This window comes from Simochromis diagramma, unplaced genomic scaffold, assembly GCF_900408965.1.
Source record: "Simochromis diagramma unplaced genomic scaffold, fSimDia1.1 OVJJ01000302.1, whole genome shotgun sequence".
In the NCBI taxonomy this organism is placed as follows: Eukaryota; Metazoa; Chordata; class Actinopteri; order Cichliformes; family Cichlidae; genus Simochromis; species Simochromis diagramma.
In genome coordinates, this window is record NW_024386792.1 from 14,756,897 (window position 1) to 14,769,456 (window position 12,560).

The window sequence follows — 12,560 nt, forward strand, 5'->3', positions numbered from 1 at the left end:
AATTCAGGATGTTGAATATGGAGATATCTGAGCTCCGCTGAGACGTCCAGTCCTCGCTGTAATTGGCCGTTGGCTGTAACAGCCGGCAAATCTGTGGGTGCGTGTTAACGTGACCTTCCACCTCTGTATCCGTTCTCCCAGATGGGGTTGTCTTTGTTATCTGAAGGCCCACACTGTCCTTCGCCTACACCCCCACCCTCTGAGCTTTGTAGGGGCTCCACCTCTTCTCTCCCCCACCTCAGTGATTTCAGATAGCACAACAAGGTCGCTGTTAGCCCTGTATTGTATAACGCCACTTTTTAAAGTTCACTTACAAAAACACAAGGATGCCTTGACCCACTTCCTAAAAATACAGAAGGAGCCTTTCTGTTTTATTTTGGTGTCTTTATCTTGTGTTTGAAACCAGATTTTTAACTGCCTCCTCCTGCCAGACTGATGAGGGGAAACTCTGTCTGCAGAGTCTCAAATGATTTGTTGTTGATATTTTATGAACTGAAACATAAATCAACACTGAAAATCAGCTTTAGTTGAGGGTCTAGATTTGTTTCCAGTTTGGATCAGACGCCTCTGCTTTACATTACAAAAGCCCGTCGCTCACATTTAAATAGATTTCATTGCAAATAATGATTAAATGGAACCAGAATGGAAGCTGTTCTGAGGTGGATGTTTCTCTTTTTATAAATAAAGCTTGGATTGTGGATCAGGAGGTAGAGCAGGTCATTTCGCAGTAAGTCTGTGGAGGAGATCTCCACCTCCACAGTTTGCATGTTGACGTGTCCTTGGGCAAAATGCTGAACCCTTAAACCTGCTCCCCTCCCATGTGACTGAGTGTGCAGCAGGAAATGCATAAATGTGCTTGTACAGAACAAAAAACACAAGGAGAATGTGGCCTGTAGAGGTGATTTCTAAATTAAGCTGTAGCAATAAAATAAATATAAGTGGTCTTTGGGTTTTTAAATGTCTAACTTAAATATTTACATGTCAACGTTTCAAAATCTTGTCGTATATTTACTTTAAGGCTGAATATTCTGATTATTTAATAATATGCACACTGCTTTCTTGATTAACTGATATATTGTTGTGAGTTGTTATTTTTAAAAATCACATTTATCCAACAGCTGAAGATGTACAGTTAACAACGATATTAATTAATCACCACAATACATCCTAAATAATTTACTTGCAAATCACTTATAATTTATTCATGTGGTTGTTTCAGCCTAACTGTGGTCGTGTCTGAAAGCAGGAGCTGCCATGAAGTGTTTAAATGTCCCCTCTCCTCCTGCAGAGCCTCTCCTGTGACCAGCGAGGAGCTCCTGGTCAGCTGTGGCTTCCTGCTCTGCAAAGGTCTGGTGTCCCACATGGATATGGTCTCCGTCCATCTCTGCTCCAGCCCCCGTCTCTTCTCCTTCCTGTCTCTGGCCTGGGGCTTTGTAGCGGACGTCGATATAGAGAGCGAGAAGTACCGTCACTTTGGCGCCGTCCGCTTCACCATTGGCACGCTGGTGCGGCTGGCCTCTCTCCGTGTCTATAAGGGCAGGCTGGCTTACCTGCCCGCCACCAAGGACCACAACAGCGAGGAGGCTTTGAGGAGTAACACAATGCTCTGCAAGGATCGGGTCCCCCCCGTGACACTACCTGCTGTCAGAGACTCCTCCTTCCACAACTCCTGCCACTCCAACAACTCCCTCAAAGTGAGGCGGGTGGAGAGCACGCCTTCCCGAAGCGCCACCAAAACCCTCCCCGGCCCACACGATTCCCTGCTGCCACCTCTGGATCAGCCGCTGCCCGACGACTGGGTGGTGGTGCCGGAGGAAGACTTTGTCCTCATGCTGGCCATGTACCAATCCCACCTGGCGGAGGATCTCCTGGCGGCACCGGAGGCCACCCCGGACGACGGCGTCATTCATCTTTTTTACGTTAGAGCGGGGATATCGCCCACCGCGCTGCTGAGGCTGTTCCTAGCTATGGAGAAGGGTGCACATCTGACTACTAACTGCCAACATCTGGTGTACACTAAGGTGCGGGCGCTCAGGCTGGAGCCGTACTCGCCCAAAGGAATAATTACAGTAGACGGAGAGGTAGTGGAGTACGGCCCAGTACAGGCCGAGGTGCACAGAGGCCTGTCGAGGTTAATCACTGGATGAGACTGAACAATCTCGACTGCCTGCTTTCATCTCTGCTCTGTGACGGCGTTTAACAATAAATGTGTTTCACCTGTCGCATCAGGAGCTGTGCAGCTGCAGGAGCAAAGCAGCGGATTCAAGCCTCCTGATGTTATTACATTAAAATGAGCGGAGTGTTCAGTATTAGACAAATAATGAAACAAACTCCAAATAATGCCATCAATTACACTAAAAATGACTTTTTTTCAAGCTTAGCTTGATATTTTATTATTAAACATTCTTTTCACAATAAGAGATTTTAGTACAGATATTTTGACCTGTAAATCAACACAAACGGAGTCCGTTCAAAGTTGATGTAATTGGCTCATTTTAAGCTCCATACTAGAGTAACATCAGTGGCTCCACAGTGTAGTGGTTTACACGCCCCGGTTCTAATTCCAGGAAGAGACACAAATCTCTAAAACTGCTCGACGACATCAGAAAGATTCAAGAGTAGAGAAACAAATGTCTCAAACTGAGTGTTCAGCTCAGTTTTTCCTCACTTCCTGAAGTCTGTGAATATGTTTCTTTAATGGTTTTTGTTTTGTTTTACAACATTTGAAAAAAGAGGAAATAACCATTAATTTAGCAGCACAAACAATTCAAAAAGATCTGATGTAACAGGCTGTTATTGTGAAAAGATTTCATTTAAAAGTATTAAGCATCATTAGGTTTTTAATTCTGATTATTTAATGTGACTGTTAATTTAATACTGAACACTCCGAAGCCATGACTGTGTGAACGGACGGCAGTCCTGCCTCATTTGAGCTAAAACACAAACACATAAAGACCCACACGTTTCATCATCCATTCATCAAACGTTCAGCCTCCGGAGAACGAAAATCCATCACCATCTTTTTCCCGGCGTCTCGTTTCATCGCGGCTGCACGAACAGCGACGTTTGTCTGCGTCGCAGCAAACACATCAGCCAGAATTACAGCATCTTATGCAACGACGGGGGATTAGTTTTCTCTGGCCTTTACACTCCTCTGCAGTGCAGCGTGTATGTGTCTGTGTGTGTGAGAGAGGCTGAAACTCGTAAATGAAAGCCTTTATGGACGTGACCTTCAGGAGGGAAGGTGCTCGTCTGTGTCACGGGCGACGCCAAGGCAGGAAAACGTCTGTTTCTTCATGTTATCTTAAAGTGAACCGCAGCTAAGCACATTGTATAAATAATCATTAGATATAAGTATTTATATTTAATTTATTTATATTTATTTTATCATGTATCAGAGCTCCTGCACCAGCGTTCCTGGTTTCTGATCAGAGGACGTCACGTTGTTTCGCTCTCTGAAGAGTTTCTCATTGTTGCCTTAAACTCGTTAACTTGATCCTGTTTCTTAAAAGCACTAAAGGGTATTTCACACATTCAGTAGCGCCTCCCCAGTTCCCGATTTTTAAACCAGCCACGTTAACTTGTCCAAGCAGAATTGCGTCCAACATATCTTCATCCAGCCTAGAGGCTGTGTGGGCCTCAGCAAGTGAATCACACCAAAATTTAAGTAGAAGTCCTACTGGAACGTTGGGAAATTGACTTTCAGCTGTGGAAGCTGCTGCCTGGCATCAGTGGATCCAGACTTGTCTGGGGGAGAGTTGTTCCCTGATTGCCAAATTTAATAGATTACAAATACGAATATGTATTCCATCGTTTAAGTGAATCACGGGTTAGAGTTGGGGTCACTGATGACGACGGGTGAGAGTGAATGTAAAGAAGCAATCCACCTTAAAACACAGTAAACAAGCGGTCACACCCACAGAAATCTCACACAGCTTTGGCACCGTTTTCACCTTCATATTTCCCTCGTGACTCAGACTTTCTTTTGGCACGAGATTTTCATAAAGCGGCAGGAATACATCAGAGGAGGAAAATTCGTTAGAGGTTTTGTTGACATAAACGGGGTGTGAAATCTGCGAGGCGATTGCTGCGCTTCCATCTTCACTTGCGACAGTTTTCAGTTTTTGTGTCTGTTTTTTTGTTTTTGCAGGATGAAACCGCTCCAGTGAAAAATGTTCACAGGCACATTTTGTGTGGATGTGAATTCTGATTAAGCCCGATTTGTTTTTACACTCACAACAAACAAAACTCCCTCAGCCGTGTCGTCGTGCTGCATGCCGGACCTTAAAAGCCGCAGAGCTCTTTGCCCGTTTAGAAAAACCACTACACCTCCAGCAAGTGTTTAAGTGCTCGCGGGTGGAGTTTCTCCCTCAAACAGCTGTGGCTCTGCTCCTCCTCACTTACGTGATGCTTCTGTTTGTATTTTTTTCTCCCTTGCCTCGCTCTCTGCCATCCCGTCATCCTCACCATAGCACCCATCATCTTCTTCTGCTTTCAGCCATCTATTTGTTGCTTTTGGTGCCACTGCAGAGCAGTCACAGCGCACACACAGTGGCAGATTTATCATCACCGAGGTGTCCTTAGCATTGAGCTTTAAATCACAGAGAAAATGGCTGCAGATTTCAAAATGTTTGTGAACACTGAGGAGCCTTAAACAGGGGTTTTGGGTGGAGCTGGTTACAGAGTGTGAGGGAGTGGACATGGAGGAGGAGAAGGGGGAGATATTGACTTGTTAAATGCTGCATGAGGTGGGCGGTGTTGTGTTCCTTCCCCCTCACCCCGGGAAATCATTGGGGAACATTAGTAGACTGTCCAGATGCAGTGAGTCAGAGGAGGACGTGTTTCACTTCAAGCTGAGCAGTAAAATGAGGGAGGGGAGAGGCGACGGTGATCTTTAAGTCCACATACGAAGGAAAGTTGTGGAGCTTCGATGTGCCTACAGAGTCGCAGTAAACATGCTGATGTTTCCATGTTTTATTCAACACGCCAACGACTGTTTGAATCTGCAAAGGCTCAATCGTTAGAGACCAAAATTTGTTCCCTCTTCCGTGTTTTTTGCACAACGTACGCTTGTTGCCAACGCCACGTTAAAGCCTTCGTGGGACGTCGAGGTTGTGCTTCCATAGTATAAGTGAATCACGGGCCCTAATTTAAGTTTGTTCAATCGTGCTGGAAACCTGCTCGGTCCAGCTGGGGGATGAAGCAGGATCAACCTGCTATGATGATGTTCAATTATCTGGAAATTTGACTAAATTTAGAAGAAAAATAAACCTGCTCTTAAGCAGCAGCAGGTTTTCTGCTCTGTCTGAAAAAGCAAACATTATGTAACATTAAATGTTTTTTTTCTAATGCAGAGTCCATTAGAGCACTTACATCTTTTATTTTTTATTTTTTTTTTCAGTGCAGTCAAATGTTTTATGTCCTGTGGTAGTTTCATGTGCCTTGATTGTGCTGCCCCCCGGTGGTTTGAGTGTGGCAGTGCAGTTAACTTGCTGCTTTTGGGTCAACTGAAGAAATGCTCATTTGTTTTTTTTGGACACATTTAGAGACACCGATGAAAATATTTTATTATGAAAATTAAAAATATGCGAGAAATGGATTAGCTCTGACACGTGCTGACATAAAGTCTGCTGAATAATCTTATTGACCGATCTCTGATCTGTGCGGGGGAAACCATGGATATGGGCTCAAATTGTGGTCATAAATATTTTGTACTTGTAAATCAGGATTTGTATGTGTAAAAAGAATTTGTGTTTGTGTAAAAAAGATTCGTGTGTGGGCTTAGCTAAAAAATACGTGTGAAACTCTGCACTCAAGTTTCAAGTTACAAGTACAAATTTTGACCCCATTTTTCTTCCTTTCATCTGATTGGTCAATGTCATGTCAATCACAAATTTAACAATCCAATCAGAGAACAGATGGGTTTGGCTGTCATACAACATATGTACAAAATATTTATGATCACAATTTGAGCCCATACATGGAGAGTCAGACCAGTTTTCCTCTGTAGGTCGATGTGACTGAAAATCCGAGTGATAGGGCGATGAAGGACCTGACTATTTGCTGTTTGTCTTTATCTGCTGCTTCTGAACCGCTGTCATCTTCTGTGTTTCAAAGTTTACGGTGAAGGGAAGATGAGTTGTTTTTATTTTATTTTATTTTTCAGTCATGCTGATTATTGAATGATTGATTCTTTATTCTAAGAGAGATCTATTTTTCCATTTAGATGAATGTAAGTTTTCTAAACTAATCAAATCACTCTACTGACGTGCTTTTGACTGAAACAAATAAATTGAATTATGACAAAAAAGACAAACTAGTGTTTGGTTTGTGAAACGCTGGCTGCGTCCTCCTCCTTCCTGCTGTCAGGATGAACTTCTCCAAAAATCAGATGTTCACTGAAAGGTTTGCCTGCACAGCTTATCTTATATGTAGGTCAGGGACACAGTAATTGCGTCCACGTGGCCTGAATACAAAGGAGGAAGATATCATCATCATCACCTGCACAAGGACAGAAAACTCAAAGGAGAAAAGTTTAAGTCATGACTGGGTCATGCGTCCTGCATCTAGCTGCATCACAGGGTGATTTTGCAGGTTTACTCTCAGGTGTGTTACTGCTTCAAAACTACACCTGAAGACATAATCTATCACTGACAGGAAACCTGCAACGCAGTTCTTTAAGATTAAATGTTCAAGTTGCTTTACAATTTCTGACATTGGACCAAAATGAGTGGGTAGGCATGCAGCGCTGCAAACCTCTGATCTGGTGTGTTAATGAGGGATGTGTCCAACTCAAATCCACCCTAGGGAGGATTATTGAGGACAAATGTTCCACATTCAGGGCTTTTGATAAAAAGTTATATTAATCTTGAGTAAATATGATAATTAAATAGTTGTTGAAATTGTGGAGTTCATATGTCTCCACTTTACCAAGATCTGAAAGAAGACCTGGACTGCCATCCTCAGATGAGAGGAAGCTGGTTTGGTTGTTCAGGAACAACCCAGGAGCCACTGAAGCTCAAGGAGTTATTAGAGGGTGCCAACCAAGAAAGAAGCCCCTACTCCAAAATCATCATCTTCAAGCTCGACTCTGCTGCCCACACAAGCCAAACGCCTTCAGGAGAAAAGACTGAGCTTTTTGGTTAGAGGAGTAAATGTAAGGCTTTCAAAGAACACTGTACCAGTTGTCAAGCGTGGTGGTAGAATCATGCTTTTGGGCCGTTTTGCTGCCTGTGGTACTGGTACATGACACAAAGTGGTGGAATAATAAAGAAAGACTACCCCTCCAAATTCTTCAGCTTCCCCTCAAATCAAGAGCTAGACAGTTGAAACGTGGACACAGATCTTCCAACACACTAATGATGCTGAACACACAATTTTTTTTTTTTAAAGTAGATAAAGGCGGATACATTTTAGCCCTGGGTGGATTAGAGAAAATCCAACATAAATTCAAACTAGCGCACCTAATTCTTGTTTTTTAAAATGATTAAAGATGCTGTACAATCATCCCAACCCTGGAAAAAGAACTTATCAAGAGCCCAAAATTATGACATTCATGCCCATGATGTTCATATGACAATCTCAGCTGATGGGCTGCAGGAAAATCAATTTGTTTTATTAAATTTTCTGCCTCTGCTGACTCGAAATCTCCGTTTCACGGATACGGATTTATTTTGGTTTAAACACCAGGAGACGCTGGCGCCTTCATTTTGACCTCGACCCGGTCTGAGAGCATTTCAGCTTCATCATCTGGAGGGAAAAACAAAAAAAACTACAACACAGCATCTCTCAATGTTTCAAACCATTCGTGTGTTTGAGGCAGTGTAGCTGAACTAGCCCCGAGGCTTTGCCATATTCATCTCTACAGCAGCCATAACTCTTTAATTCAACCCAATGAAAAGGGACCAATTTCTTAAACAGTCAGACCAGTGCATTCAACCACCAACTTTCTAATCACCAGTCCAAGTAGGATAACAGGTGAGGCTGGAGTTCATCCAAACAATGGACAAGAAGCAAAGTTCCCTCCGGACAGGTTGATAATCCAGCGTTAAGAAGACGATCATCTGTGCTCATGTGCCGCTCCGTACACCTGCATACTTTGTTTTTCTTTCCCGTTCACAGCTGCATCAGGGTTTGGATACACAGGTAATTGAACCTGTTCATTTCCAGCATGTCCTCCACTACAGCAGCAGGCTTGATTCACACTGGACCTTTTAGCTCCTCCCCCTTTAACCCAACTTTTTTCTGATTGACTGCAACTTGCAAACAGAAGGTTTGAACAGCAGGTGGGTGGAGCTTCTGTGCCTAAGATAATGATATTCAGGACCTCCCTTCTTTCTGACATCATACAGGTACAAAAAAATAAAAAGTCACTGTAAGAGCTTGTATCTGACAGAGAAACAGGTTAAAAGTGGAGCAGGTCGCCTTTAATAACACTCATTCATTACCGAGTTTGTACTTTTCAGGTGATTTCCTTCTTATTATTTTTGTATCCGGCGCAAATAAAGCCACAAAGCTTCTATGGTAATGCTTGCAAAGTTTAATACATCACTGTACAGTCGTCTTAAAGCAACAAAAGTAAACCATTAAAAAGATGAAACAATAAGTACAATACACACTCAGCATTTTGTACATACTCTACGCCCCGACTCATCACAACTCAAGTTTGTGTTAAATATATACTGTATGTATTCATATATTTCAATATAGTCATGATGTCTGTACAGAGGGAATCAGGCTACAAATTATAACTTTGAGTTCCTTTTTTTGTTTGTTTTTTTAAATATTATATCAATAACAGGCCACTGTGGAAATGTAGACATCGTACAGTCAAGTCTTGTGTGTAGCCCATTCGAAAGGCTTAAAGCAACAATGTTACATGCTTTGGCTGTAAAACAAACCTCTCGCAATAATAATAATAATAATAATAATAATAATGGTTTCAATCTGAAGAATATACACACATACACAGAAAATTATACAAAGCGTCATGGGCTTGATATCCTGTCGGACTTTTATTTTGAGATCTAGAGATGGATTCACATTTTCTGTTAATGCTTCTGTTGACAAATGAGGACGAGGGCGAAAGATGAAGATGGCGGGAGTAATGTCACCTCCTGGTTCTCGGTGGAGCCGGGGAGGGAAACGCGCTCCTCTTGAGATGTGCGACATTTTACGAACAGCAGCATGATGACAGGAGGTTTAAAAAAAAAAAAAAAAGAAAAAGAGAAAAGAAAGGAAGAGGGAAACGATGCTAGAGGCAGCAGTAAAGGCAGTGAAATCATGAAAAAAGTCAAATCTGAGAAGAGGAAAACAAATCACGGATGCCTGATTTCCACATCTGATACAGGGGGAAGAAAAAAAAAAAAAAGGGGGGGGGGGGGGGAATGGAAGACAATACAAAACAAAAAATACCCTCATGTTTATTTGTTTATTAATTATTATAAGTCTCTAAACGCAGCGGCTCTTGGCTTGTTGTTTCTATACTTTCATACTCTTCTGTTACTGCTTTCTCATCCACAAACACTTCTCAGCATCACAGATCAGGACAGGCAGCGCTATTAAAGCATCACAGGGCATGTCTGACCTGTCCAATAATAATTACTAATAATATTTAGTAGAATAAGAATAACGAATGCAATTCTTTGAAAAGTTGTAAACACAGAATGCAGATTTTCCTCAGGAAGCACGATTGGACCCAAAGGTTTGAGTTTCACAGCTTTGTGGAAACTTTGTAGCTAAAAACCCCTTCTTTTTTTTTTTTCTCCTTTCATCCAAATGTAAGATATTTACTGTAGAGGCGTCATCCCATTGGTCACTTGAATCAGAAAACTAACTAAAAATGAACAATTAGGCAGATTAATTATATCATCAACAAACATTCATACTCGACTGCAGTTTACGTTCTGATCTAATTCAACTGGGCACGTGCAGTTTGGAGGGGGAACGAATCAGAACACGGCAGCGGTGGGAAGGGGAATGAGAGAAGGGAAAAAACAAAAAACACTTGAGCAGGATTTTAGTGGTTTTTAATGCGTGTCCAGGCCTGCGTGGGTTAATGAGTAAAGCAAGACACAAGCAGCTCTGTACACAAGAGATCATTAAGAACAATTCAAGTAAGGCAACATGTTGACATGAGATGGCGGAATGGATGCCGTGTGGATTTTTTTTGTTGTCGTTTTTCATCGTTTAAGTTGTGTCATCTGCAGTGATGTGGGGTTGACTACAGTTCAGTGAGTAAAACCACCTGAAATGGATCAAAAGTTCGACGTTGGCGTACGAACCGCCTTGATAAATCCTCCGACTAAACTGCGCCACATACACTCGCCCGACTGGCCGCACCGCGTGCTCCTCTGCACGCACACCAAACAGCTACAAACCTCCAGAGGTTGATTCGTATGTAAACTTTGCCACTCGATGTTCGCCGCGTGCTCCGGTGATGAGCGAAGGAAGATGCCAGCGAGCGTGTGGTGGTAGAAGTGGTCTGTGGTTGGCAGTTTTACTGACGTTCGGCCTGTTCTTCTGTGAAGATTCGCGTGAGTGTGTGAACAGAGAGAATTTGGCAGAAAGCGTAACAACCGGTGAGAAAAAGTGGTTTTATGCGCGTCGCCTCTCCCAAACTTGATTGTCCTTTCGTTCGTTCGCTCGTTGTAGTGCAGGATGGTACAGTGATAACATCAGTAGTGCTACAGATAGCTGCAGTCGACCCGTCGCTGACCGGGAGCTGGGCTGTGCAGTTTTTCAGTGGTACCCAGTTACTTCTTCATCCGGCAAATCCCCCCCCCCCATACGGCAGAGGATGCTGGAGGCTAGTGGGATCATGAGAGGGGGTGTAGGAGAGGACATGGCACTGATTCCTCATCTCACTCTTTTTTTCTTTTTTTTCTTTTTTTCTTCTTTTTGCATCCACGCCACCACAGTTCTTACTGGCGCCACTTTTTTCCCCCTTTTCTGTTTTTTTTTTTTTTTTTTTTTACCTGCGTCCATGAAAAGATGACAGTGTGTGAATGACGAGGCAGCTCCCTCAGGTGTGTGTGCAGGTGGGTGAGTCGCTCTTTATGCTTCGCACTCGTCTGCAGGGACACTGAAGGAAACAAAAACATGATCAAATCGTCGTCCCGAGCAGAGCCCGCTCACGCTCCCGATCAAAGGTGCGGCTCTCTTGCAATCGTGGTTCGATTATGGGGGCAAGAAAAGGCAGAATGTTGTGGAGTTCAGGGCAGCAGGAGCAGTAAAGACTAAGAAATGGAGGTAAAGGTTAAAAATGTGGGCAGTGCTGGGGGCTTAGTGCAGCTCTGGACAGGGGTACAGCAGACAGAGAGCTGTAGCCCCCCTCTCCCAGACAACAAGTAATGGATCCTCCTCGACGGCTTGAGGCGGATGAAAAGGTAGAAGAAGAGGAGGAAAAGGAGCAGGGAACAGTGCAGTGGCATACTGGGGAAAGGATGAGGAGGCACTTACTTGTCCTCTGTGTGCTCGGGGATGCCGGCGGCTGCCAGCGCAGCTCGGTACTGCTGCAGCACGCCTCGGACGCTCTTCACGAATCCCTTTGAAAGCGGGAAGAGCGGGAAGCCAATGTCGGGGTAACCGCTGCCCTCCGGGAGGAAGCTTCGGTAGCTCTTTCTCCTTTTCTTTGGTCTCACCACTGGCTGGCTCCCCGAGGAGCCCGCCCCTCCTGCGCTCGCTGCGGCAGAACCCGACTCGGACGTCCCGGTGCGGCTTACGGAGCCGGGCCCCGCAGCGCTGCCCTTGTTTTCGCTGCCCAGAGAGCTGTTCCCCAGATTGCTGTCGCAGTCTGAGTTGTTGCTCAGCTCCTGCTGAGAGGCTGCTGTGGTGGAGGGACTCAGTCCTGAATCCTCCAGCTCCTCCTCCATAATACTGGTGACGCCTGCTCCCGTGTATCCCTCCTCCCCCGCCTTACCGGGGCTGCTGTGGGCCACCGCCACGGGCCCCGATCCCAGGGCCAGCTGCTCATCCAGAGGCTCCACAGATGAAGGTCGGTCCTTGGAGTGCTGAGCCCTGGAGTACGGGTGTGCGGCCTGCCCTCGCTCCGCAGAGTCGTGCAGCTCCAGCCACGACTCCAGCCGGTGGACGAGCCGCCAGCCATTAGAAACAAAGTGCTCCTGGATCTCCTGCTTGAAGACCTCAATGGGATTCTGGAGGAGTTGCGTCATAGACTGCACCATCTTGATCAGAGCCATCTCATTGTAGCAGCGACTGTTCTCGTATCCCTCCTGGAGGCCTCGGTCACTGTCGAAGCCGGCCTCGTTGTAGTAAGGCTCATTGACGAGGATAAGGCCTGCAGGCACACATCGAATCAGGATTTGTGAAAAACAGAAAAATAGCTCAAGACTGTGAAATCTGCTAATTCAACTGCAACATTTGAAGCTAAAAGATATCCGAGATTTAAAACCTGGATTCTGTTAGTCTGGCAGGCTGCAGATGTTGTATGGACATGGTGTCATGTCTGTGTGTGAGGCAGATATATTTAGTTGAGTAACTTCTGAGCAAATGAAAACATGAATAAAACATTTTCAGCTGCAGAGAAGAGAAGCAGCAGT

At 44.4% G+C, this 12,560-nt stretch overlaps 2 protein-coding genes across 3 annotated transcripts in view; one reads left to right on the forward strand and one right to left on the reverse strand.

The window, feature by feature from the left end:
• LOC120729212 (sphingosine kinase 1-like) overlaps nt 1-5,006 on the forward strand; it is a 39,155-nt gene extending 34,149 nt beyond the window's left edge. Inside the window, exon 5 of the mRNA XM_040024747.1 lies at nt 1,289-5,006. Within this exon, the coding sequence (XP_039880681.1) occupies nt 1,289-2,147 (859 nt within the window). The 3' untranslated portion in view covers nt 2,148-5,006. The remainder of the gene's footprint in view (nt 1-1,288) is intronic.
• Nucleotides 5,007-8,524: 3,518 nt separating this feature from the next.
• The window catches only part of ube2o (ubiquitin-conjugating enzyme E2O), a 44,721-nt gene continuing 40,685 nt past the window's right edge, over nt 8,525-12,560 (reverse strand). The window contains exons 22-23 of one of the 2 annotated variants that reach the window (XM_040024745.1): nt 11,461-12,298; nt 8,525-11,083 (exon numbers count right to left, since the gene is read on the reverse strand). In XM_040024745.1, the coding sequence (XP_039880679.1) occupies nt 11,056-11,083; nt 11,461-12,298 (866 nt within the window). In that variant the 3' untranslated portion in view covers nt 8,525-11,055. Of the gene's footprint in view, nt 12,299-12,560 lie in introns of both variants that reach the window. The other variant, XM_040024746.1, reaches the window with a different exon arrangement.